General features: G+C 49.0%; 5 protein-coding genes across 5 annotated transcripts; 2 read left to right on the forward strand and 3 right to left on the reverse strand.

Annotated features, from left to right (window-relative positions):
* Positions 1–1068: 1068 nt before the first annotated feature.
* N7533_007662 (putative phospholipid metabolism enzyme regulator) lies at positions 1069–3852 on the forward strand (the record flags this gene model as incomplete). Its single annotated transcript, XM_057104312.1, has 1 exon — positions 1069–3852. The coding sequence occupies one exon, from the start codon at positions 1069–1071 to the stop codon at positions 3850–3852; it is 2784 nt and encodes a 927-aa protein (XP_056959269.1).
* A 3687-nt stretch (positions 3853–7539) lies between these two features.
* Positions 7540–8677, forward strand: N7533_007663 (phytanoyl-CoA dioxygenase family protein; the record flags this gene model as incomplete). The annotated part of the gene is made up of 3 exons (XM_057104313.1): positions 7540–7683; positions 7752–8452; positions 8509–8677. 3 exons carry the CDS (start codon positions 7540–7542, stop codon positions 8675–8677), a joined length of 1014 nt encoding a protein of 337 aa, XP_056959270.1.
* A 602-nt stretch (positions 8678–9279) lies between these two features.
* Positions 9280–11875, reverse strand: N7533_007664 (DUF3824 domain-containing protein; the record flags this gene model as incomplete). The annotated part of the gene is made up of 3 exons (XM_057104314.1): positions 9280–9581; positions 9716–9985; positions 10045–11875. 3 exons carry the CDS (start codon positions 11873–11875, stop codon positions 9280–9282), a joined length of 2403 nt encoding a protein of 800 aa, XP_056959271.1.
* Positions 11876–21460: 9585 nt separating this feature from the next.
* N7533_007665 (uncharacterized protein) lies at positions 21461–22436 on the reverse strand (the record flags this gene model as incomplete). Its single annotated transcript, XM_057104315.1, has 2 exons — positions 21461–22102; positions 22164–22436. 2 exons carry the CDS (start codon positions 22434–22436, stop codon positions 21461–21463), a joined length of 915 nt encoding a protein of 304 aa, XP_056959272.1.
* A 1442-nt stretch (positions 22437–23878) lies between these two features.
* On the reverse strand, positions 23879–25318 carry N7533_007666 (uncharacterized protein; the record flags this gene model as incomplete). Its single annotated transcript, XM_057104316.1, has 2 exons — positions 23879–24691; positions 24755–25318. The coding sequence occupies 2 exons, from the start codon at positions 25316–25318 to the stop codon at positions 23879–23881; spliced, it is 1377 nt and encodes a 458-aa protein (XP_056959273.1).
* Between the last annotated feature and the right edge of the window lie 992 nt (positions 25319–26310).

Consider the following 26310-nt stretch of genomic DNA (forward strand, 5'->3'; position numbering starts at 1 on the left):
TTTATTACCGGGCTGTGTCACCGCAATACCCGACCTCATTCCCCAGGTTTCCAACTTCTCCCAACGTCTTTCTTCATCCTTTCATTTATTTCCTTCCATTTCCTCCATTTCCCTCCACCTTTCAACTTCCCTTCTTTCAACTGTTACTCTTTGATTCCCCCCCCCTTCTCTCCTCTCTACCTCGCTTCTGGGTGGCTTCGTCATCCCAACCCTTCTGAGACCCTCCGCGTGCTCCTGGTCCCCTGCAGTGCGAAGGCCCGCCCATTCCACCCTGACGTGGGCTGCCATCATTGGTCTCTTCCGCGGCCGGCCCTGACCTCTCCACTTGGCCTTTTTCACCCGAGGTCTTGGTCTTTGGTCTTTGGTCTTAGCCTCTGGTCTCTGGTCACCGACATCTCTGCAGGCGCACTGCACTTCGGTACCCTAGCATCCTAACCGGACGGGCGCCACATCTCCTCATTTCATGGGCGAAAAACAAGTCAAGCCCAAACGTTGAGCCGGATCGGCGGTCTCCATCATCCCCCCCCAATTCCGCCAACCACAGTCCTTCTTTTTTCGTCGGCTGCGTTCTAGACGTTCTTCGTGTGCCTGTGTCCCCCGGAAACAAAGCATCAGCCTGTGATCACTAGTCCTGTGTGTTGTGCTTGATCGTCCGATCGTCTTTCATTGACTCCTCCAAACAAACACTTCACCTCGTCCTCTTCCACACACACACGCACACCTGCCCTGCGAGCGCCTGCAGGAAACTTCTCCCCCCCCCCAAATCGTTCTTGGTCCTATTTTACATCAACAGCATGTGGACTTCGGCTATTCGCCCTGCTGTACCGTCAACTGTGTAACAACCCGTTTCCTGCGAAACATACCTCGCTCCATCGCTGCCATTTCCTCGTCAGTGGTTGATTCGCTGCAACAACTCATTTCTTCACCGTCGAGCCCTCCCTGTCCTGCGTCGAACCTTGCTTTTTCGATTCCCTTTCCGGACTTCATTCCTGCCCAACTGCCCGGCTTCCTCTCGGGTCTCCTGACTTGTCTGCATCGCGTCAGCGGAATCTGACTCGATAGAAGACCATGGCTGCGGAGTCCGAGAGGCCGCCTTACCTCAACGGTGTCTCTGGACACACCGGAGGGGCCAAAAATGCGGAGGTGGCATCGGATCCCGCGCATCGGTCGGCCAGCGAAGGCGACATGAAGGAACCGCCGCGCCCGACTGTTAAATCACACGCCCAGGCCATGGCCCAAATGCCTAAACTCTCACCTAGTCTCTCCAACACCTCTTACTCTCCGTCCGCCCCCAACTCCGCGGTTTCCTCTCGCGAGTCCTCCCCGGTCCGATTCTCCTCGCGCGCCGTCAATTCCACCTACGCCAATACCACCACAACAAGCCGAGCACACTCTCAATCACGGCGAACCAGTCAAGAACGAAGTAGCCCAGCGAGAACCTCAAACAATCTGCCGTCAGCCTTGCCTATACCTGCGTCCACGTCATCAGGCCAGCGCGCGCAAGCGCTACCCGGAAACACACCCTTCCTCTCTCCTCCTCCCCTCGAAATACCAACCAATGTTCTCAGTCCGGAAAAGTCCAATATGCCATCATGGGCGGGGAACCGTCGTACGGAGCAGGAGTCCACTCCGCCGAATACCTCCCACAAGAGAGCCTCATTGCCACTATCAGAAGATCAGGGAAAGGTGGACCGAAGCACTCCCCGTGCTGTCACGAGGGGCGTGAGTGGACAAGGCCCATCCTTGGAAACAGTCCAGGAGATGGCCAGTAATCCGTCTACTCCGTCGAGTGACACGACCACTAAGCCGGTCACCCCGGACGACACTCGGTTACACACGATCGATGAGGATCCGACACCTCGAGCCGCAAAACAAAATACAGAGAGTGGGAGCGATAGTGGCGGGAATCGCAGCTCGGATCCCAAGGAAGAAAGCCGGCCGAATGGTGCTGGAACCACAAAGCCCGCTCCTACCATCATGCCAAAACGCTCCACAACTTCACTTAGTGCTGGAGCCCGTGGGAAACCAGCCGATGGGTCAGTTCGTAATATGATTGTTGAGACCGAGACTGTCAGTTCCATACCGCAAGTGTCTTTGGGGGTTGGCGCTGGCGAGCGAGGCAGCGCTAGTCGTGCGGAACCCGGTACTTTGCGCATGAAACCGTCAACAGAGACAATCCGGCCTCGGAAAGAGAAGAAAAAGAATCGGCGTCCGAATCATTTGACCACCGGCCCTGCCTCGAGCAAAGCAGATATCTTCGAAGCCAAGGTGGCCAGCGCAGTGGATGAAGCCGACGTGTCTGATTCTGATGAAACGTTCGTTTACGAATCAAATCCACCAGATCCATTCCCTGCTCGACAATCTCGTTACCATTCTCGAACACCCAGTGCCACCTCAATGGCAAGCCAAGTGGACCAGCTGGCTGGTCGCGCACGAGGCTTGCGGGATGGCTCTCATAGTGTCACCGGCAAGCGGAGCATGAAATTCACCAACAATCCGAACCCATTCAACCCCAGCTTGGACGGTGAGATGGCCGAGCAGGATGGGAGCCGGAATCCCTCTCGAGTCGATGGCAGTGGAGCTGTGACTCCGCGCCACAACCTTGGACGTCATGGACGCAATGGTGTATTGCCATCACTCTTTGACAACGACTCTGCACTTTCGCCGCAGCAGACTCAGCTCAAATCACCGCGACACTTTATTGGAAATGGATATCGGCACTCAAGAAATAGTAATACTCGATCCTCGCCCAACTACAAAACGATGGGTAGTTCCAAAAAGTCAAACGAAATGTTCGACTTCGATGCTGAAGGCGCTGATGATGAGCGCACACCATTAGTTGGCAGTGCCCGAGTTCCTCGAAGTCGTGGTCATGGCGGCAGCCGCAGGCCCAATAGCGCGAGCTTGCGACAGATGGAGTATATGCGACGGCAGCGTGGCTGTCTCTCACGATATGGCTCGTGTGCTATCATACTCTTCCTGTTGATGATTATCGCTGGTGGTGCCACCACATTTGTGCTCTCCGCGACCAAGACTCTTCAAGATGTCCAAGTTCTCGCGATCCAAAACGTGCTCGCATCAGAGCAGGAAATAATGCTGGATCTGAACGTTCAAGCGATGAATCCGAATATATTCCCGGTGACAATTGATGACACTGATGTCAATATCTTCGCCAGGAGTCGATATGTTGGTACCGACAAGCTTTGGCGCGATCATGATTCCGATGAACTAGATCACTTCCCACGAGTGAAGCAAAGTCAGCGTCGCTGGCAGTTGTCGCAGATCGTCCGATGCCTGGGAAATATGGACTGTGTTCGTGAGGCGGAGGCTCGGAATAAATCAAAGCCTCACGCGGAAGATGGCGTCGATCATGGTACAGACCCTATCACTGATCCCGAGGGAGACCAGCAAACCATGCTCCTCGGTCGTGTTTTCCGCTTTGACTCGCCTCTCTCCTTTGACGCATCTCCCTGGGAACACTTCGCGTCTACATCAAAGGGACAGATCCGCCTCCCACGTCCTGGCAACAAGACAGAGGAAGGTGGCACTGAGCGTTGGGAACGAGTCCTCCAGCATCCATTTGAACTCATTGTGCGCGGAGTAGTCAAATACCAGCTCCCGCTCAGCTCTCGTTACTACTCTGCCCCCATCAGTTCCCGCGTCAAAGTGGTCCCTGATGAAGATGGCGGTGATGGAAATGGCGATGATGATCCAGACACCACGCCGCCCAGCAATGAGACCGTCCATGTCTCATTCACCAAGAGAGTCCCGTCCACCTCAGTCCGCCTGCTGGACACTGATGCCCACCCCGAGCCACGATCGGGATTTTTGAAACGACAGTTCACGGCCTAACACTTTTTTTTTTCTTTTTCTACTATCTTCTTTTCTTTTCTCTTCTCTTCTTTCCTGCTTTTTCTTCGATACTTTAGCGATAGAATTATGTCCATTACTTACGACAGCCACCATTTTGAACCACCTTTTCCCACTCCTCTTCTCCGCCACTGGCCTTTTCTTCTTTTTCTTCTTCTATTACTATTCGATCCCTATGTAATGAGACGCGACGCGATGTGATACACGAAGCGACAAAAAAAAGCCCGCATCTGTTCGTTAGGCATCACCGAGCATGCTTGGTTTGGTACTCCTCATGGTGCTTACTTGGCTTGGCTTGACTAGGCAATTTCATCTCCCTCCATTCTCCTCCCCTTGCTTTTCCCCCGCTGTATACCCATTCACGACGCCTATTTTATTGCCTTTGATTTGTTTCACCGCTCCACTACTGCTTAGATGCGTCAGGACTAGTGGAAAAGCCGCTGAGTCTGAACCGCCCCTTTTCAACGCCCTCGCCCCCCCCTTTCGGCTTGTTCATGTCTCTGTTATATCACATCCTGCACGAGGCAGAAATGACTTGGCTATTGGATTCATTGATAGCCCGTGTTCATTTCGAATTGGGGTCTGGGGTGGAGTTGTTTCCTTCTGGGTATTTTATTCCATTGGAGAACTAGCTTGGAACTTGAATGGTATCTGTTCTGGCATGTCTGCCGCACACCTTTCTTTGCTGTTGGATACCCTTACCTTGTATTTATATTATATTATATTATATTATATTATATTATATTATATCCAATGGTCGATGATCTGTTGATATTCATGGACCTGATGATTCTGGAGTCTTCCAAGCTGGTATGGCTTCTCGGCTGCGTGCAGGTGGTTGATGGTAGCATTTCACGATTTTGGGAAACTCTACTCGAATTTACGAGTAATAAAAATGTACACAATCCTGGCAGAGAAAATTATCCATTCTAATAATCGTGATAGCTAAGTAGGTACTTAGTACATGATCTGGATGGCTTTAAAGAGGCTACCTAGGTAGTTGTACTGCCATCCATCGTAGCGCCCCGTGAAGGGTGTGTTGCAATCTAACCACTTGGAAATCTTGACTGAATACCAAGCAAATCCTCCATGAACGAAATGAAAAGACCATGGGAGATTTACTTGGTATCCAGCCAAAAACCCCGCGTGGTGGCGTCAAACACTCATCACAGGATGGTCTGACGGATGGTAGTCTCGACTCTTCATTGCCGTCCTTTTTGCCGAAGAACTTGAACGACATCAAGCTGATTCTGGCTAGGTGGATAAAGATTGAGGAATACCCCTGTTTGGATTTTGTATTTTATTAGATTTGAATTGGCGGCTATTTCGGCACGTTCATGCAGCGTCGCGGGAAATGCGGGATCGAAGTCTTCTCCTTGCAGGCGCAGATGTTGATTGAGAGAGGCGAATTACTCAATCGGGTAGCCGTCGAGTCCAGATGGTAGCCCTTCTCGCGAGAGTGGAGCTGCGACGGTAGGTTGGAAAGATGGCAACACGAAGCTTGACAAAAGGCGGAGCATGGGGTGAAAGGGAGTCGATATGATGAGCTGGTAGTGAAGCTCACGAAGCTTTCGACCGGTCTCAGCACTGCCATAATTGCTTATAAAAAAATTAAAAGTTACTACTTTTTGTAGACACCTGGGCATACTTGTACTATTTGATTATTTTTATATTGATTCACTAATTATATGTTAGTGTATATGTTACTCTCAGTTGAGATTGTCCAGAACACCTAATCGACTCATTTAAATCACGATAAAGATGGGAATTCAAAGACCACTTTGAAATAAATCAATGCCTTGCAAAGGGTTAGAGAAGAAAGTATCGAAGGACTGGAAACTCAGCGTACAAAGATGCTACCTTCGGGCTTGGGTGTACACTGTTGGCATCTGGTTGTCATGCCTGACCAAGTACACTCGCTTCGAGGGCACTGTAGACCATCATCTTGAAAGCCCGTTTGTAGATGATCATCTCGCCAGAAATAACGACTCGTGCAACGAGGCAAGTTCAGGATGCTTCTCACACGAAGGGAGTAGATATATGTCGTCCATGGGGCCTTTCTCCTAGTTCGAAGAGGCTTCTTCCTTTGACGCGTCTTGCATGAGGGTTCAGACAAAACCGAGGTAATTGAATCGAAGGAATATGAGAATGACAAGAAGGGATAAAAGACAAGGCAACCAAGATGTGGCGCAAGAAGGAATGAGGATGCAGAAGAAAGACAAGATCACGTATGTACAAGGTCAATAGAGGTGAGGAGGAGTATATGAAGAGTGAGAGATGAAGAAGAGGGACTTGAACAAACAAGAGCGAGAGTAGTAGAGCCTAAAGCGGTCACGCAAACAACATTCACGCGTGAATACTGCCTGTCCAGTACTAGTTACAAGTAGGTACAAAGACGTTCACAGGTATCAAACGCGTGATTCAAAGCTATAGATAGTCTGAGATGTCTATCACAAAGATGAGATAGTTTCCATGTGTGTATTCCAGTTGACGCTGAAACATGCATAGATATTCCTAGATTTAGTTCCCTTGTAGTTTTCATGTTGCCCAGAGCTAGTGGGTATGTTTAGAAAAAGATTCGGACCTGGTGTGATTGAGTTATCTCGCAGAAAAACACACTCACACTCATTGATCAGAAGTTTCTTTAAGTATGGTTGATGTTCTAATCTGGGATATGAAGCATGTAATAATGCTCAAATCACCATCATTACCTAGGTACCTTCAGAATTAAAAGTAGGGAAGAAAGAAACTTGAAAAGGTCAAAAAACCTTTGGGGAAGAAATTCAGAGTATAGAAGTATAATTGATAACTTGGGACCTTGGAAATCCGTTTCGACCATTTCGATATTGACGATGGCAAATGCAGGTTCTATGTATGCTTAAACTACGTCCAGATAGATGCCCTCAGTACCTCAAGCCCATAATAACCCTTGGAAGTCAGGCACACGATGGAAATGATAGTCATTCCTAATATGGCATTCTGACTTTCGAAATCTCTGAGCACGGTAATAACGAAAAGGCAATACTGCAGGGCATGAAGATGCTATATAACAAATTTTGTGGACAAACACATTTACTAGGTAGTTTCGCTGCAGATATTCGCTCCACAGAGGACTTCTCAGACGTTCTCACCTATCTACGAGTTCAAAAAGGGCAATGAAAAGTCGAAAAAAACACACATGAAAGCTATTGGGACTGTAATTTAGGCGAATAATCTCTATATTGGTATCTGATTAATAGCCCAGAACACGAGATCAAAGTCCGTCTAGACTGATTTGATATTGATGACAAACTCCGGATTTATGAACGTTCAAACGAAATCCAAATGAACACCCTAAACGCTATAATATCAACGTCAATCCAACCACAAACTCAAATAATAATTCCACCAGTAACTATATTACATTCTGATGATCGATCATTTTGGAGCTCGGTTATATCTCCGAAGAAGCATCCCCGGGTCTCCGTCTATAGCCGTTGGATGCGGGGTTGAACAATAACATCAAGTCGTAATATTTATTACTTAGTTGGCCATTGGATTGCTCAGGGTATTTATTGACCTGTAGGAACCTCTTAATATTTATTTTTAATCCATCTCAATCAACCTGCATCAACTCTTGGAGATTTTTTAGGAGTCAATATGGCGACTACAGCCTTCCAACCATCACCGATGGCCATTAAAGACCATGACTTGAGCAATTTGAAAGCAAGTAACGGCGATTTGCTGCAAGAAATAGGTCCTATGAAGTCCTCACGTCCGGACCTTCCTATCGAAGAGCTTCGTAAGCGCTACGAGGAAGATGGTTACCTATGGGTAAGACATAAAGGAGTCGGAAGCAACAATTTCCTATATACTGACTCGTACTCGTTCCACTCCAACAGATGAAAGGCATACTAGATCGAGAAAAGGTTCTAGACATGCGAGAGCAATACTTCAAGTTCATGACCGAAAATGGGGATTCCGGGATCCTCAAAAAGGGAACGAACCCACGGGACGGTATCTTTTCGGGCAACGACTGGAGGCAATTTTTGCTACCTGGTGCGCTCCGCGTTGCCAATGGGCTGAAAGACGAGGGGATCTTCGTCGAGAAAACCATCAAAGCACATGTCACAGATTTCTATCTCGAGTTCAAGGCCAAGGTGGCGGAACCACTGGAAGGCTTTGTTGGAAAACTTGCCCAGTTCCAAGATCCCATGTTGTTGAAACGAACGTTGCTGAGATGTAATGTTCCCGGAGCAGAGACTACGCCTGTTCATTATGATCAGATATTTCTACGGGCAGGACCGGCTACGTCAGTCACGGCATGGATACCGCTCGGTGACTGTTCTTTGGCGGGTGGAGGGTTGATGTATCTTGAGAAGTCGGTTGATATTGGGAAGAAGTTCGAGGCAGACTTTTCTGAGAAGAGCCGGGATCTTACGGATGAAGAGCGTCTCTCTGCTTTTAATAAGAATATGATGGCTGGTGGTTTCTTGGATCGGAATGCGGCTACATTTGGTAAGTTTTGGGGCCGTCGTTGGCTTGTAGCGCCGTACGAGGCTGGCGATGTGGTCTTTCACAATCCTTTTATGATCCATGCGAGGTAAGTATTTCCAATCTCTTCAGAACTCGATCCTCAAACTGACATAATGTTATAAGTGCCCGGAATGAGAGCCCAGAGCAAGCTATTCGGCTCGCGACGGATTTGAGATTTGTTGACAAGGCTGGGCCATTTGATGAGAGATGGCTTTACGAGGCTTACCAGGAGGCCGATCCGAATGTTGCTAGTCGGCAATCTCTAGGCTCTGAGAGGAAAGTAAATATGTGAAATAAGTACCTTTCAGTCGTGCTGTCTTGCCACGCCCAATTTGATACTATATTCTTGATAGCTCATAAACTCCGGAGTGTCCACGTGGAGCCATGGCAAATCCATGGATTGTAGATCATAACGAAGATTACCCAGGTGCCTAGGCATGTGTGCCCTTGTAGTTGCCAGGCAAGTGATCCGGCATTCATGAATCAAACTACTCACCCCGGACGCTCGGAGTATATTCTTATCTTACCTAGGTACTGAACAGGCTCTACACACGCAGACTCGGAAGTATACGAAAAAAGGTATTGAACTATCAAAATGGAAATACAGTCATGAATCATCATCATATCGCGCGGGCATAAGTCATCAAGTGAGAATCAAGAACATCAAAACAATAGCAAGAAATCGAGTAGACATAGACGGGCATAAGAAAGTACAGTGGTAGTTTGCGAGGCGAGAGGATGGGACGAAAGGCAGGAAAGCCAGCGCATAAAGCGCAAGAGCAACGAGCCCTAACCAGCCACAAAATCTCAAGAATTAGTGCGGACCAACCGAGCAGATATGGAAGAAAACAGGCTAAGCCAAACGACCGGCCAAGCCGAAGCATGAGAACAAAGCTAGAACAAGACCTTGGAAACTTTGTTCAAAAAGTCCTCTAGTTTTTCGGTCGAGCTGTCACTCTTCTCTTTGATGAGACGGCCTTTAGAGTCGAAGCGGTCGGGGAGGTCGATTGTGGAGTCTGACTCATCTGTAGAGGACCTGGAGCGAGATTGAGAGGATTTATGGCGTTGGTGAGAGTCATGATAGGAATCATTATTGATTGTGGAATCGCTGTCATCCGACTCATATCCCTTTAGATTGAAGGCAACGGACTTAGAAGATCCATTGCCGCCGGGCACTGGGGCTGATCGCTCTAGACCTGCTATATGTTAGTCGTTCTCATGGGTAGGACTAGACGATTTGCAATGGATGAACACACCCTCGTGCGCATGCTGGGGGATTGAGCTTGAACTACTCACATTCTCTTCTGCTCTCCGCGGTCGGGGCGCGTACGTCTCTGGCCCCGGCCCCGGCCCCGCAGCCCCATAGCTGTATGGCTGGGGTGGGGGTGCGGCACCTGGAGGTGGGGGGGGTAGTCTGATGGGTTGTACGGTTGGGGAGTCGCGTTCAAATTAGGGGTCGAGCCACCTGGGGGCGGGGGAAAGTAGTTGTTGTTCGGGTAGTAGTCCCCGGGTGGTGGTGGGTGGGAAGCCGATGCAGGCGGGTAAGGCTCTGGGTCATAAGCCTCCTCGTAGGGGTCCCGGTGGATGTCATCGTTATGGCCTGATAAGTAGCAGTGAGTAAATATATCATTATAATAGAAAAGCAATCCATAAACTCACGGGTCCGGCTGCGGCTGCGACTGCGACTGCGGCTGCGACTTCTACCCTCTTTCTCGGACTTCTTGCGGTCCCGATGTTGGTTGAAACGGTGCGCGGCGTATCCGAGACCGGTGGCGCCTAGGGCTGCGGAGGCGATTTCACGCGAGCGACTGCGATGCTTCTTATCCTTGCTACGACGGTCGTCTCGGTCCGAGCCTGATGAACTATATCGTCCGACGCCGCGGCTGCGGCTGCGACTGTGACGTCGAGCACCATAGGCATCCTGGCCATCGGAATAGTAGGCTCCAGGGCTGGAGGGTTGACCATAGTAGTGCTCTGCAGGAATGCTACCAGCGACCGGGTTGCTTCCATATTCAATCAAGCCTGCAGAATCGCGGGAAGGGTCGGGGTAGATCTCAGACCCATGGCCGTGGCGGCTGCGGGATCGGGTGCGAGACCGGCGTCGCTCACGGCTAACTGGGTCTTTGCCTTCTTTTTCGGCCTTCTTCTTCTCATAGAAGCCGGTGGCAGCGGCAGTACCGGCACCAGCAGCCAGGATAGGGAGGGCCTTTCGCAGGCGGCTGTGCGAGCGCTCTCCCTTGCGCGAACGAGATTTGCTGCGGTGGTGTTCAACCAGACCAGCGATTGCAGCACCGGCAAGACCTGCACTGGCCATATGCTGGCGACGCTTGGACTCGCTTCGATTGTCATCGCCTCCCTTCTCAGAGCGAGTAGAGCTGAGGGCGCGGCCACGAGAACGGGAGCGAGTGCGGGAGCGGCTCTTACGATCACTGCCATCCTTTTCCTTGTTGGCCTTGTTGTTGCGTAAGGCAGCGACACCGGCAGCGACGGCAGCAGCACCGAGACCAAGTTCCATGAGTGTCTTAGCGCGTGAGTGAGAGTGAGAACGACTGCGGCTGCGGCTGCGACCATGACGGCCACGGCTGCTGTGATGGCTATGGTGACTATAGTGGTGGGAGCGATCATCATCGAAGGAGCTTGCACGATGACGGCTGCGGCTCTTGCTTCGGTAGTAATCCCGGACATGGCCTGCAGCATTAACGGCCACGGCACCCAAAGCACCTGCGCCGGCCGTCTTAGCGGCATGGCTCAAGCCATGGCTGACATCCTCGCCATCGCGCTTACGGCGACTGCGGAGGAACTCAGCACCGGCAGCACCAACAAGGGCACCTTCTGCCAAATGGCGTTTGTGGTGATGGCCATTTTCGTCTTCGTAGTTGCGGGTTTCCTTGCGGACATAGACCATACTGTCATCACTGCTGTACTCACGGTCACGGTCACTGTGGCGGCGGCTTGCCTGAGAGACTGAGTCGCCGGGACTCAACTCTCGACGAGGGCGGTCGTCATATTCGCGGACTCGTCGGCGATGATGATAATAATAGGGATCCTCTTCGGCGTCTGATCGGCGGACCACATCATACTCGGATTCGCGGGGACTGGCGTAAACATTGCGGGCTGAATGAACGATTATTGGCTGATCGTGAATGATGATAGCAGGGGCCGGGTTGGGAACCGGCGCACGAAGCAGCTCTGCGGACCGGGAGATGTGGCGATGTGTATAGGGGCCTGGGTACTCACGCTCATAGTAATCTCTCTCACTGTATTCGTAACGGCGAGCGGGCGGGTCATATTCGACATCACGCTCATAGCGCCGAACGGACAAGGGCTCGTCCGATTCGGTCTTGCGACGGATGACGAGCTCTCGCTCGCTGTAAGGATCGTCACGACTCATGGAGAACTCGCGACGTTCTTCTCGTTCGTCTGATGGAATGACGTAACGTTTGATGGTGACGGGGCGGTCGTCGTAGCCTCCGTCTCGGTAGTACGACATTGTACTCGGGATTCGGAGGAAGATATAGGAATGAGGGGAGACGGGAGATGAGAAAGGAGGGGAGGAGGGGAGATAAGGAGGGGGAAAAAAGGATGAAGGTGGAGGAGGGGCCGCAGATGTCAGAGGCAGAGGGGCACGGGAGAAAGATGCACTCTGCACAGCACTGCACTGCACAGAATTGGGGGGCGCAGGGAAGTGGGGTTGTGCAAGAGGCTGTGATCGACTAGTGTCTGAGGCGGAAACCCAGGCGGGATCCGATTGGGGACTTCCAGAAGGTAATGGAAGAAAAGAGAGGAGACGATGGAGACTTATTCAACAGTCGTCAGGGCGTAGGGCTCTTGATTTCGGGCTGGGCTGATGCCTGAAAGTGTGAGGCTCTCAGATCGGCAGAGCTAGCAGTAGAATGTAGCAGATGGAGGAGTGGAGTGGATTGAGCAAGAGAGACGAGAGAGGAATCAGATGAGATGGAGGAAGAAAGGATCGAGTCGAGTTAAAAGTGATGGAGGGTAAAGAGGAGAGAAGATAAGAGTAAAGTAAAGAGGAGAGTCAAGAGGGAAGGTTGTGAAGGTGAAAGAGGCAAAGAACCGCCACGTGAGGCTCCCTCTACTTTCAACCTTCACCCTTCACCCTTCACCCTTCGCCCTTGACCATCTACACCGAGTATGTCCTCACATATCTACTCCTTTGCCAGAGAGTTCATGGCAAACTATCGGTCTGCGATGGCTGACATCTGAATCAACTACTCTGTTTACTTTCTACACATACATCGTCTGGTTCGCTCCCGTTCGCGCCCATGGATGCCTTGCCCAGTCTTTGGTACGGTGGGACCCATATACATCAATGTATTACATATGGAGTACATGTGGATGTGGATGGACTTTGACTCGATCGCCTTATAGAACCTGCTGCAAGCCGGGCACAACCTGCAACAAAACAGGGCGTTGCACTGCGCCTCTCCCCCCAACTGACCTTGGCCCTGCTTGGCCACAATCCTCGGTCGGAACATCGGGTTGGAAAAGTTTGAAAAGTTCAAAAGGTTGAAACGCTGCGACACCCCCCCTTACACCTCCTTCCGTGTCCTGCCTCGGCCAGGTCACACACAGGGGCGGATATCTGCCGCTATACAACCGCTTCGGCCGGTTAGCAATCAAGTTGTCCAGCCCTGTCCCTCCATGTCCCTGGGCGACTTGTTGCACCAAATGACGTCAGGCGCGGGGCATTATGGATGACAAACAGACCAGGGCCTTGATTAATGACCACAATACACCCATATACGCCATAATACACGATTTCCATACATCCATCGATCAGCTGCGGTCTTCAGCACAGCCGAGCGGTTGTCTCTGCACAGTCTCAACGCTAGAAAACTGTGGAAAGGCTAGAATACCCGAGTCTCTCTCTGGTCTCCATTCTTTCCAGCCTTATGCACCATGATGGGGCTCTAACCCCGAGTGTGGCACACGCGGCTCTTCTTGCCTCCTCAAGTCTTGTTGATGCGTACACGAGTAATACGAGGCACGGCAGCGCAGGCCAGTTCGAAATCTTGATGGCCCCAGCTGACGTCAATCTCTCAACCCCCTCCCCCAATGTCCCAAAACTGAGATCGTAGCACGGAGTATGGAATCCATACCCAACATTTATATGAAGTTGAACCCCTTCCTTTTTTTTTTCGGGGTTCAGTTTCCCATTTATCCCGCGTGCGAGCAATATCGTAGACCAGGGTTGGTACCAGGTATGAAACGTCCAATACCGCCCACAAAGAGCAGCCCGACTTCCCTTGTCTCGTCCCACTTTAGGCTCCTTGAATAAAAAGTACGCATTCTGACTGGTATTTGAACTTTGAAACGGAAAGAAAGTGCACAAGTCAAATTAAACCCATCTCGATAGTGGGAGGATCTTCTGGAGCCATTATCCCACGGTCGGGCAAGTAACAAATCGACTTCCCACGCCCCAGCCGTCAGTTATGCCCGATTGGCCATTGTCGATTCTCAGCCTGTCTTTGTATGGAGAGAGACACTATCATAAAGCCAAACCCAAACTTTGAATTGGAAAGGCAGCCGACCCTCCGTACATATGTAAAGATAACTTACTTTTCGTATTCAATCATGCGCCATTGGATGCTCAGGTCAACATTCTCATCGATGACTCGTTCAATACATCCGTAAGCACGGCGTGAAACTCAAAGAGTTCCCATTACCGCTTTGATGCACGAAGCAATGTATATTTCCCATTCGTTGTGCATGCCCAGGTGAGCCGGTGTCACATCTGGCATCTCGCAAGAGGAAAATAAGAAACTACCAATGGAATAAGTGTGGAACCTTGGTACGCCAAAAGCTTGAAACTGAATTTTTTTGAAAAAATTTTGAAACTATTGTTGTTACCTATCCTCCGCCTCTCTTGCTGATGTGTGGAGTAATAGCCCCGTCCTATATCCGAGATCGAGGCTATCCGCAGTCTTTATAGCTGTCAAGGCCTTGGGCTCAATAAAACAAGCTCTCCAGGAGGGTAAAGTAGTTTAGATACTCGCTCATATCCCGTATGAAGTCTCTTCATGAACTAGTACATATGTCTTAGAGGATTTGCCCGGGTGATCCTGATAATCATGGCCATTTCTTTGTTGGTAGGCAGGTGTGACCTCTCATTCGCCAGCGCAAACATCGACTTTGCCCGGGTCGCGGCATCGTATCTGTATAATGTAGAGAAAATGGGAATTACAGTGATATTCGAATTCAGTAATACCTTCACACTTATGACTTGATTCCCGGAAAATCAAACTGGAGGCGGTGAGTCCTGATAGGATAGCCCTTGGAGGCCCCGCTTTACAGACCGCTTTCTAGACTAGTTGGTGTATCTTACAATACAGTAGTAAGACCCCATAGAACGTATTTTACACGAAAGTGCTATACGCATGCTACCTGTGCCCCCCAACCGATGGAGCCAAACTTCCCCTCACGTCACTCGTTTGTTTTCAACGAGATATCAGTATCCCATTCAACGACATGGCTCCAAGGCTCTCTGCTTAGAAACTTCATATGATCCGTGATATGATAGAGACCCAGTCTTTTACTACGTCTCAGATGGCTGAAGAAGCTGAATGTACTAAGCTTACGATCATTAATATTCGCAGAAACTTACGCCAATCTGGAACTATCTATGCCCCCCAAACCCGGATCGGCCGAAAACTAACTGTGACGCCGCTGATGATAAAAGCTCTTTGCGACCACCTTTCTGAGAAGCCTGGTCTCTACCTCGACGAGATGGCGGTTTTTCTGTGGGATGAGTTTCAAACTATGATTACAACCTCCAGCATTAGAAGAGCCCTTGTAGCGACGGGTTGGTCTAAAAAGGCAGCGCGGCAGCGCGCAAAAGAGCAAAACGCGGACCTGAGAGACTACTACCTACACAATCTGTCCGATTTTCAATCGTATCATCTAGTGTATGTTGATGAATCCGGATGTAAAAAATGGGTGGGATTTAGGCGCACTGGTTGGGCAGCTCTTAGCCAGGCTCCTTTACAAGTAACACAGTTCCGTCGCGATCAGCGATATCAGATACTACCTGCGTATGCCCAGGATTGAATTGTTCTTTCGCGTATATTCCGCGGCTCTACGGACGCCGACGTTTTCGGAGATTTTATAGCCCAACTCCTCTAGCATTGCGGCAGATGGCCAGCACCTAAATCTGTCCTCGTGATGGACAACGCATCATTCCATCATTCAGAGCAGATTGCACATATGTGTGCGGACGCTGGAGTGAAATTGGTTTATCTTCTACCTTATTCGCCCGATCTCAATCCAATCGAAGAGTTTTTTGCTGAGCTCAAGGGCTTTATAAGACGTAACTGAAGTCATTACGAAGAAGACCCTGAGCAAGGATTTGACGTCTTTCTTGAGTGGTGCATCAATGTGGTCGGTGCAAAAGAAGAGAGCGCCCAGGGTCATTTTCGTCATGCAGGGTTGAAAATCGAAGTTTTCGGTAGTTAACCACCGAAACTCTGTGTTTATATATGTATGTGTCATATAAGCGGATAGTAGCCATCTCATCAACCCCGCTACCACAAGAGAACGCCGTCCATTTTGCCGTCAATATCTAGTTTGTTTACGGGCCGCATTTTGACCTAGTTGAAGAGGGTTCTAAAGATAGAAGTAACTTGTCAGCAATATCGGCGATATGTGCTTGGAATGGCCCACCGCGGTAGGACGTGGCAGAACAATGGGTTACCAGGATGGACGTATTGCACTAAATTATGCACGAACCCCTATAAATTGTATGGTAAACAGTATTCAGAAATACAGACTTTTCATCACTGTCAACCAAGTTTCCATCCCCTGATTGGTCATGCAAAACGCCCGCCGACTGCTTTGACATAACTATACACCTGGCAAATTTTAGCGCCGGGAAGGTCACCTGATAGTGGGGCTGAGGACAGCCTGAGGTTGGGATCTTTGCTCTGCCCAATATCCTAACCAGTGAGTGTTTGACATCTTGATTATGAATTCTGTAACATTTGGGAATGACAACTCGGGGAACCAGGTGGGGATCAATAACGGATCGATCTATCTTCCCCCGGGTAGGTTTCACAAGGCCCTTTATTAACCAGGCTACGTTGACTGATAACCGCTGTTTGGCCTAGAACGACCGGAAACTCCACCAGCCCCTTTATTGATCATCCCGTTCCGTCGCGACCCCGACTTCGTTGATCGTGGGACGCTCCTCGATCAGATATATGAAAAAGGGTCTGCACCAGGTGCTCGGATAGCGCTGACTGGTCTAGGTGGCGTGGGGTGAGTTTATAACGGCTAACAGGGTTTCTATCGCTGACAGCTTAGAAGAAAATCGCAACTAGCTATCGAGTATTGCCACCGAATTCGAGACCAATCGCCCGCAACATGGGTTTTCTGGATTCATGCGAGCAATGCATCGCGTTTCGAGCAGAGTTGTCAGGAAATTGTTGACCGAGCCAAGATACCTGGCCGGCAGAACCCTAAAGCAAACATATTCAAACTCCTATATAGCTGGTTGAATGATGCGAAAACGAGGCGATGGGTTCTCATTCTTGATAATCTCGACGACGGTGAATTCCTCCACACAAGTACCTCGGTCGACCCAGACAGCCTTGAGAGCGGCCAGAGTGATAAACCAGGAAGATCAATCTGGTCATATTTCTCTCGGAGCTTGAATGGATCTATCATCATAACAAGTCGAAGTAAAAGTGTGGTATTAAGAATCGTGGAACATTATGACATTATTCCAGTTAAAGCGATGGATGAAAGCCATGCAATATCGCTCTTCGAGAAAAAGCTCAGTGAGCAAGTTAATAGAGAGGATGTGATACAGCTAAGTACGGCATTGGACTTTATGCCTCTTGCAATTGTGTAAGCAGCGGCATACATCAAGCAAAGGGCACCAAGGGAGTCAGTAAAACGATATCTAGAAAGGTTTCGGAAGAGCGATCGCCAGAAGACCAGTCTTCTTGATTATGAGGAGGGACATCTTCGCAGAGACCCTGAAGCCAAGAGCTGTATCCTTGTCACATGGCAAATATCTTTTGATCATATTCGAAGGAAGAGGCCATCGGCAACTGATTTATTGTCCCTTATGAGCTTCTTTGATAGACAAGGGATTCCTGATACCTTGCTCCGAAGTGAGACAGAGACAAAATATTCGAATAGCAAGAGTGATGAGAGCGACGCAGGTGATACAGAGAGCGCAAGCGGACATGACGAGATTGAAAAGTTCGAGGACGATATATGCATGCTGAGAGACTACTCGATGGTATCTGTCAATACAGATGGCAAAAACTTTGAGATGCACCGACTAGTCCAACTCGCGATTCAGGAATGGCTTAAGGCTCACGCCCAACTCGAGAGCTGGAAGGAACACTTCATTCGACGGCTTGACAGCAATTTTCCAACAGGAATATTCAAGAACTGGACAGAGTGCCAACTGCTATTTGCTCATGTGCAGTGCGCAGTCGCGCAGCGGCCCTATACAGAAGCTTCGCTACGTAAATGGGCATCACTGCTTCATAACGCGGCGTCGTTCGCACGGAGCAGAGGAGATTTCATCAACAGCGAGAGAATGGTAAAGAAAGCTACCAACGTAAGGAAAGATTTATTGGGTCCGGAAAGTGAGGAGACACTTTCCAGTTCCAATATTCTCGGGTCAGCCTATAGGCTTGGCGGTCAATGGAAGAAGGCAGAAGAGCTGCAGGTGCAGGTGATGGAGACCCGCAAGCGAGTGCTCGGGTTGGAGCATCCTGACACTCTGACGAGTATGGGCAACCTAGCATTGACCTACCGGAATCAAGGGCGATTGAAGGAAGCTGAAGAGCTACAGGTGCAGGTAATGGAGACCCGTAAGCGAGTGCTCGGGTTGGAGCATCCTCACACTCTGACGAGTATGAACAACCTAGCATTGACCTACCGGGATCAAGGACGATGGAAGGAAGCTGAAGAGCTGCAGGTGCAGGTAATGGAGACCCACAAGCGAGTGCTCGGGTTAGAGCATCCTGACACTCTGAAGAGTATGGGCAACCAAGCATCGACCTACCGGAATCAAGGGCGATTGAAGGAAGCTGAAGAGCTACAGGTGCAGGTAATGGAGACCCGCAAGCGAGTGCTCGGGTTGGAGCATCCTCACACTCTGACGAGTATGAACAACCTAGCATTGACCTACCGGGATCAAGGACGATGGAAGGAAGCTAAAGAGCTGCAGGTGCAGGTGATAGAGACCCGCAGGCGAGTGCTCGGACTGGAGCATCCTGACACTCTGACGAGTATGAACAACCTTGCGTTGATCGTAAAGTCCTCGGGTCAGGACAAAGTTGCCTTACAGATGATGGATGAGTGTGCTCGACTCCGCAGCCAACAATTGGGTCCTGACCATCCATACACACTCTTTTCAATATCTACCCTCAACAACTGGCGTCGAGTGGCTCGAGTGGTTGACTCTTCATCCAAACAAGCTTGCTAAATCAGCAGTTGGAATACAAAATGACAAAAAATGTTAAAACGTCCACAGGAATATCAGTACGAGAATCTGTAGCTGGCCATCGATCCAAGCGAGCAGTACTCTCGCGCATTCTCTTTCGCAGGAGGTACAGTAGAGACCCTTGATTCTTTCCTCTCTCCATTGCGGTTAGATTTTTTGTGTGTTGAACGAGAGGGAAGATATTTTTATTGTGATGCGGAATTGAATACAAGCATATAGTGTAATCACGTTTCATGGTTAAACAATACCATCATGATTCCCAACATCTATGTCTTGAATGTCTAGATTTATATTAAACTGGCGACTTCAAAAAACTTGTGTGCAATTATCTTTAATGCAACTAATAGTGATTTCCCGCGGAAGCCACGTTACTCGATACAAACAGTCCTCAACATAATGCCAGATAACGCCAGGACGCACTCGTCAACGTCTGCAAAGACTAAAGAGGTTCGTAAAAACTAATCGCGTTCTTCACGTTCTTAACCCACTTCCCAATATCATCTACGAAACGTCGAGCGATCCCTATTTTGACTCCTTTCTCAATGAAGAATTTTGGGTCTTGGTCTTTGTACACTTACTCAAGATCAAGACCGTTCTCGAGCATCACGTTGTACATTTGTCGAAATGAGGTTTTCAGGGTGTCATTGTCAACATTTGACACCTGCTACTCACCATATTCCTTCACAGCTGCGTCTCTGGGCCTAGGAATGTCGAGACGGCTCATAGACGTCAAGTCATCCGCCGGCTGGGGAGCCGAAATATTCAAGCTATAGGGAGAGGACTGGGAGGGTAGAACATTAAGAATGTTAATAGGAGGATATGACGCTCCGGTTCCAATGGCCTGACCTCCTTTGCGCTTGTCTTTCTCCAGCCTCTGTTGCTCTTCCCTGTATAATTCGTCGTGTATAGCTTTAGGTATGTCTTTGTGACTCTCTAAAATCCCGCCCTCTTTAACGTAGGTTATCAGATATTTGATGTGATAGGCTTTGAGTGGGTAATGCTTCTTTCCTATTGGGACCACCTAACAATAAGGTCCATGCTGGCACGTCGACAAGTCGCACTGTATCAATCTATAAATACTGTTCTAGATTGGTTTCTTACTAGAAGTACCCTCCTCCGAATGAAGTTGTATATCTTGTTTGTGAAGTATTCTCTGTATGGTAGATGTTTTTCCCCTTTTGTCTCCCTTTTATCTCCCTTTTGACCAACAGCTGGGGAAAAGCGATTATTTATGTAGTTGAAGCTAATCTTTAGTGTAAGCTCCTTATTGTAGGAGAAGATTTTTAACTATATTAGAAGCTGTTTCTTAATAGTAGTCTAATTCATATTAGTATCTTCGAATTACTTTATTAGTTTGTGTTTGGTACGATCGCTAGTTAATACAACAATGATAGTATTATCAGGTCTCAACCGGTGATAACAGGAAGCCTTTTGTCGTAAAGTTTCTTCTAGCTTTTTCTCTAATAATAGCTGCTAAAAGATACTAGGCGCTAAAACAATATCTTTCTCTATATCTGTTGACACCTCTATATTATTGACTGTCACTCGCCACTCGATATGATAGTGGATATAAGTTAGCGGGTCCTCGTCGTAGTCTTTTCTGTCTTACCACATAGATAATAGTAAAAATTTGAGAGCACGTAGATCAGGGTACTCGCGAGCTCGATTCGAGATAGAGAGGGGCTCAAGGCAGAAAGTGAGGCGCAAGGGCTACCATAGAGGCCAGGAGTTAGTACATAATCCAAGTTTGGTTCCCATGGTTCGTGGTCCACGAACTGAGATAAATCGTCGACATTGTATTAGCTTATCTCCTAAATGTAGTCACAATCCTTGGAAAGGGATGTTAGCTCTGCTGGGATACCATTTTCTGGTGCAAGCTAGTAACAAATAAGACTGGCGATGGCAAGAGCTTAATCCACAGAAGCAGTGAAACATATTTCCCTACCAGGTCTAGCCGTCTACGGCATAAGCACAGCGTCCTAAATTATAATTATGACTGGTGGTTGATAAATGTTGCACTGCATTTGAGGGAAAGAGGCGAAGCGAGGCTGGCGGGGAAAAGGAAACTAGAGGGCGATCTTGCCAGATTGCCAGATCTACCTATGCAATTCTAGATGGTTCTATGTACTATTACGGTACTATAACGATGACTCAGCAAGAGTGTAAGATCATTACGATGACGGTTCTGCCGAGATTATGAAGCGGTGACCTAAAGAAGGTTAGCTTGTTTCGGACTTATTTTCCGGGAATCAAGCCGTAAGAGTGTGGTGGTATAACTGAACTCGAATATTACTGTAACAGCACTGCTACGCCTATATCAGTAGTGATAAGCGATCTAGAAGGACCCCCTCAGCGTATCGGACATAAGATACCGCATTAAAATCAGAGCCGCAGCCGCACAAGCAGACCGCAGGAAGATATCTGCAGCAATACCTAGGTAGCTGGCGCAGCATTGAACTTGAATACGTGTCAATGGTATGTTGCAGTTGAAATTCAGTATGCCATTAATCATGATACAAAGAGGGCCCATTTCCAATTTCCAAAGTGACCGAGGCGGATTTTCAGCTACTAAGCTGATGCTATATTCAAATATCACATACGAAGCCATCTCTCCTGTAACTGTCGAGCCATGTCCATCCTGCCATTAGCACAATATAAGTCCATAAGATTGGTAACCGTCTCTGACGTCGAGGGGTGATCCGGACCCAAATCCTTCGCAGCCCCATCCAGCGCCCGCAGATACATCCGTTCCGACATGCCCAAGTTTCTCTGCACATTATGCAGCTTTCCGAGACTATTGAGAGTTTCCACGGTTGAGGGATGACCCTTTCCTAACGTCTTTTCACTCCCCGCTAGCGCTCGCGTGTACATCTGCTCCGCCTTGTCGAGTTCCGACTGTGAATAATACAGATTGCCAAGATTGTTGGCGGTATTGAGAGCTGCGATGTCGTCGTTTGCTCCGACCAGTGCCTCTTTTCTGGCCAGGACCTGGAGATACATATCCTCCCCTTTTTTGAGTTCTTTTTGTGCAATGTAGAGGTTTCCTAGATTGTTGAGCGTGTCGATGGTTGCCGCGTGGTTTTCTCCGAGGTGTTTCTCTCGCCCGGATAGAACTCGCATGAAGATCTTTTCGGACTTGTTTACTTTTCCTTGTAGACAGTAGACGATCGCAAGGTTATTGACTGTGTCGAGAGTTGCTGTGTGCTCTGCGCCTGAGATCTTTTTCTCTTCTCGCTAGAGCTCTGGTGTACATTTGCTCTGCCTCGTCGAGTCTGCCCTTTCTGCTGTAGATGACACCTAGGTTGTTGACGGTGTCGATGGTTGAGGCGTGTTCTGGTCCTAGTCTTGCCTCCCTTTCCGCTAAGGCCTGGGTATACATCTGTTCGGCCTCATCTAATAGGCCTTTGTCGCGATATGCGTTGCCTAGAATGTGGGGGTCGGTGCGGTTCGATGATGAAGATGCCATAACTGTTGCTGGGGAAAGGCGGACGTAGATCCACCAGATCGCAAAGAGTACAGATGCTAACAGAAAATGAGAAGGGGCGAGTTTAAATGACATGGCTTCCATTGGGAATGGGGAATGGGGAATACAGCTATGATTTCCAAGATCCTTGAGTCTGCCTCGAGGGGATGCCCATCATAAGTTGCCCTTTTTGTCAAGGGGTCGTGTGCTGGTGCGTGCTCAATACGAGAATGAGGAGGTTTTTAGCGCATGGAATTAAAGTTATAATCTAAATCAGTCTTAGTGCTTATTTTCACTAAAATACTAGTGACTGTCCAGGATGAGTCGTTAGAACTTCAATGTATAGATGTCTACTGCTAGATAATATGACGTAGACTTGAGAACTCACGACGTGAAACTCAAAGCATGCCAGTGTCAAGTGTATTTATTCATTTGGCTGTTATCTATTCTTCGAAGATTGAAATACTACAGGCCGCAGGAGAAATAAATTTGGCAATGAATTTTCGAGCTAGTGTTATTTCATCAAGGCTAGCAGACTGGCTTCGTGGGTCTTCGAAGATAGAGTAGGAAAAAAACCAACTCAACTTTATTCCCAGGGTCCAAAAGCATGGAGCCTGAGAGCACGAGTCGAAAAGGCCAGTTCGATACCTCGTACGTGAGGTTCTAGGGATATTTCGTGGTGCATCAAGAGTATAGAGCTAGGCACATCCGACAGATCCTGAATCTATCAGCAGATTTGGAAATTCAGTTCATGCATCCACTAGTGAACTACACAATTGGGAGTTTCCTCGAATTCGAAGTGCCCATTATCAGGACTGGTCATCACAGACGCCTTCAGAAACAATGTTGGGTCACTATTCAGCGGTGTCGTGAATAGTGCCTGCGAAATATTGTAGTCAACAAATATGTCTGAGCCACACTGTCGGACTTGAACAAGATCCCAAAGGAATTATTCGAAAAACGCAGCAATTCTCGCGGGGTTGAGTACTATCGCATCAAATTTGATATGGTTCTGACGCCTCAAAGTGCATCCTTGATTTTCGAGGTGATGATAAATAACATGAGTTATGAAATTGTTCGAGCCCGATACTACTAACTAGGCTTCCGACGTTTGATTGCAAGTCGATTGTTAGGATAAATGGTCTTTCTTCCCCTGCTGAAATTGACGATATTATTCCATAGCTTTTGGTAGCTTGAATACAAAAGAAAGCCTTCATTTCCAGTACTGTATCTTATAAAGCTCTATAGTCTACCAATACTAATAAGTCGGCTTTTCTTTTTCTTCATCCAGGCAAGCTTACATGCAGACTGCCAATAATCGAAGTTCCAATCTTGGACTCTATGGATGATTCTCATTGAATTTGACAGAAAATGGTCTTTCTGTCTTCTCATGCAACTGCAACTCTTCGACCTCATCTACCTGGCTACATGTCTCAGGTTGTAAGCCCTTGTTTAAGGACCAAAGACCATTATTCATGAAATTTTCATTCAAAGTCTATAATTATTCATTATCGAACCATCACACCACCACCAACCAACCCAGTAGTCTAAGCCTTCCTCTTGAAAGCCTTAGGCGCAGGCAGAGCCGTCGGGGTATCATCACGCTTAGAAGAGCGAATCAAGTGATCGAAAGAAGCAGAACCACCAACACGGGGTGTAAAAGGGTCGAAATCCCAAAGATAACCGAGAGTCCTGAGGATCGACGAAGCAGAGTACGACACAGTCTTGCCGTCCGAGTTAGTTCCCTTCTGCTCAACGAGGCCCTTTCCAACCCAGGGAGAAATGAGGATAGTGGGGATACGGCCGCCCAGTCGGTTGAAAGTGAACTCGTACTTCGAGCCGTCTGGCGCGGTCTCGGTGTAGGTGAGGTTATCCGGGCGCGGGGCCAGAGGAGGGGGGACGTGGTCGTGGAAACCACCGGTCTCGTCGAATGTTAGGATGAAGAGGGTTTCGTTCCACTGGGGGCTAGCGCGGAGGGCGTCGTAGACTTCTTTGATGAATTTCTCGCCGTCGGAGATTAGGCCGGTTGGGTGCATGGAGTTTGTGCCGGTGCCGCAGCAGGATGGGTCGAGGAAGCTGAATTCGGGGAGGGTGCCGGCTGCGGCGTCGGAGTAGAAGTCCTTCATTGGGACGGCGAGCTTGTCGTTGCCGCTGGTGAAGGGCCAGTCGAAGAACCACAGGTCGACCATGCCGGTGTCGGCGTCTGTGTAGTAGTTCTTCCAGGTGTGGCCTGTTTCGGAGAGTTGTTGGAAGATAGTGCGCTGGGTCAGGCTGTGGGTGTCGGCGTCGAATCCGGCATCGTTTGTGCCGTGACCGGCTGAGGTTCCTGAGAGAACATATGCGCGGTTGGGGTTTGTGGGCTAGAGTGGGTAAGGTGAGATCCTGAATATTTTTTGACACTTTAGAGAAGATAGAAGACTTACGCCAGGGTGGTCTGAGTGCCAGTGGTTGAAGGTAAGGTAGTTCTGGACCAGGCTTGTCAAGACTGGTACCTCATCCTCGGTATAATAGTTGAGAACCTGCTTGGCAAGGTCTTTATTGGCAAGATCGCCGGCATGGCTGCGCAGCTGCTCGTGCACAAAGCCTTTCTGGCCTGGGATCAACTTGCCACTAGCAATGTCTGCATTGTTAGGGCTGAAAGTGCCGTAGAATTCAATGTTGTTGCCGGTGACCGAGTGATCAGGGTCATCGAGAATCGAATCGAAGTCCTTAGCGGCACTGCAAGCCTGGCCCTGAGAGGCATCGGTCAAGTTATAAGGGTTGCAGAAGGGACCATTGTTGATAGGGTTCTCAAGGCCCTTGATAGTCTGGCCACCAAGCAAGTTATCTAGAGAGCGGTTCTCCAGCTCCAGAACAACAACATTCTTGATAACGTTCTTCAAGTTCTTGATGGAGCTTTCAGAGTGCGCATTGGAGCGACCACCCTTGGGCACCGCAGCAGCAGCGGCTGCAAAGGCCAGTAGACCGACAAGAGCACTGGGGTGCATGATGAGATCCTGGGATGGGAAGATGTTCGTTTGAGAGGGCAGGTTGTTTCGAAGACCCTCCGACTTTTATACTTATCACGGATGGAAACCATGTGCAACACCGGTCTTCGCTCCGACGAAGCCAGTACCTGTTCCCATCCCATCACATCCCACGTGTAGCCTCCCTGATCATCGTCTCGCTCGATTGCGGTGTAGGCCAGCTCCGACCATCCTGCGGTGCTGCGGGGTAGGCATGGGAGCTCCGATAGAGTATCCATTAATGATGGGTCAGGTGGAAATATAGACCACCCGATTGGGTCACGCATATTCATTCCATGGAGAGGATGGCGCGATTCGCGTAGATTGACAGGTACCCTGTTGTGCCGAAGGCACAAGGTACACGCAGTGGCCGGTTGGATGTGAAGGGATGTGAAGGGACGGACCAAGCAGAGCCACTAGACTGGAGCCCTGGAAGCCGAGGTGGGCCGTGGTGATCAAAAGTAGAATGATCGACGACTCAAATCAGCGACCGCATGGCCTGCACGCGCAGGGCTATTAGCGGGTCAAGTGGTGGTCTCCGTCTCCGCACTTGTGTTGAGCCGGGGTCTTCCATGTCTTCACGGTCTGTTTGTTTATCAAGATTAAGTTTTTCTGTCGGAGTGAAGCGCACGCAATTTCAAGAGCGGATGATCATGTAACGATGACTTCGCTTAGAGATGAGGGAAGTGGATGGGAAGAGGAAGAGGAAGAAGAAGTGGAAAGAAGAAGAGAAGAGATCGGCAGGCGTGACTGGACCTGCGGGCGTGATTGGCGGGTGTGGCTGGAGGGCTTAACCAGTCTTGGCGGGCTTTAGCTGGCTTCCACTGGGTTTAGTTAAGTACAACAGTACAGTAGTATAGAGTATGGAGTACATTGAGTACTTGAGTAGTATTGCCAAGTAATTGGTGTTTCTTTCACTGAAAATATTCTCTAAAGAGATAGAAATAATTAAAATACTCATTCATCATGGTCTC

This window comes from Penicillium manginii (assembly GCF_028828005.1).
Source record: "Penicillium manginii strain IBT 31320 chromosome Unknown utg000005l:1.0-5665137.0:1.0-5668048.0, whole genome shotgun sequence".
NCBI classification, from domain to species: domain Eukaryota; kingdom Fungi; phylum Ascomycota; class Eurotiomycetes; order Eurotiales; family Aspergillaceae; genus Penicillium; species Penicillium manginii.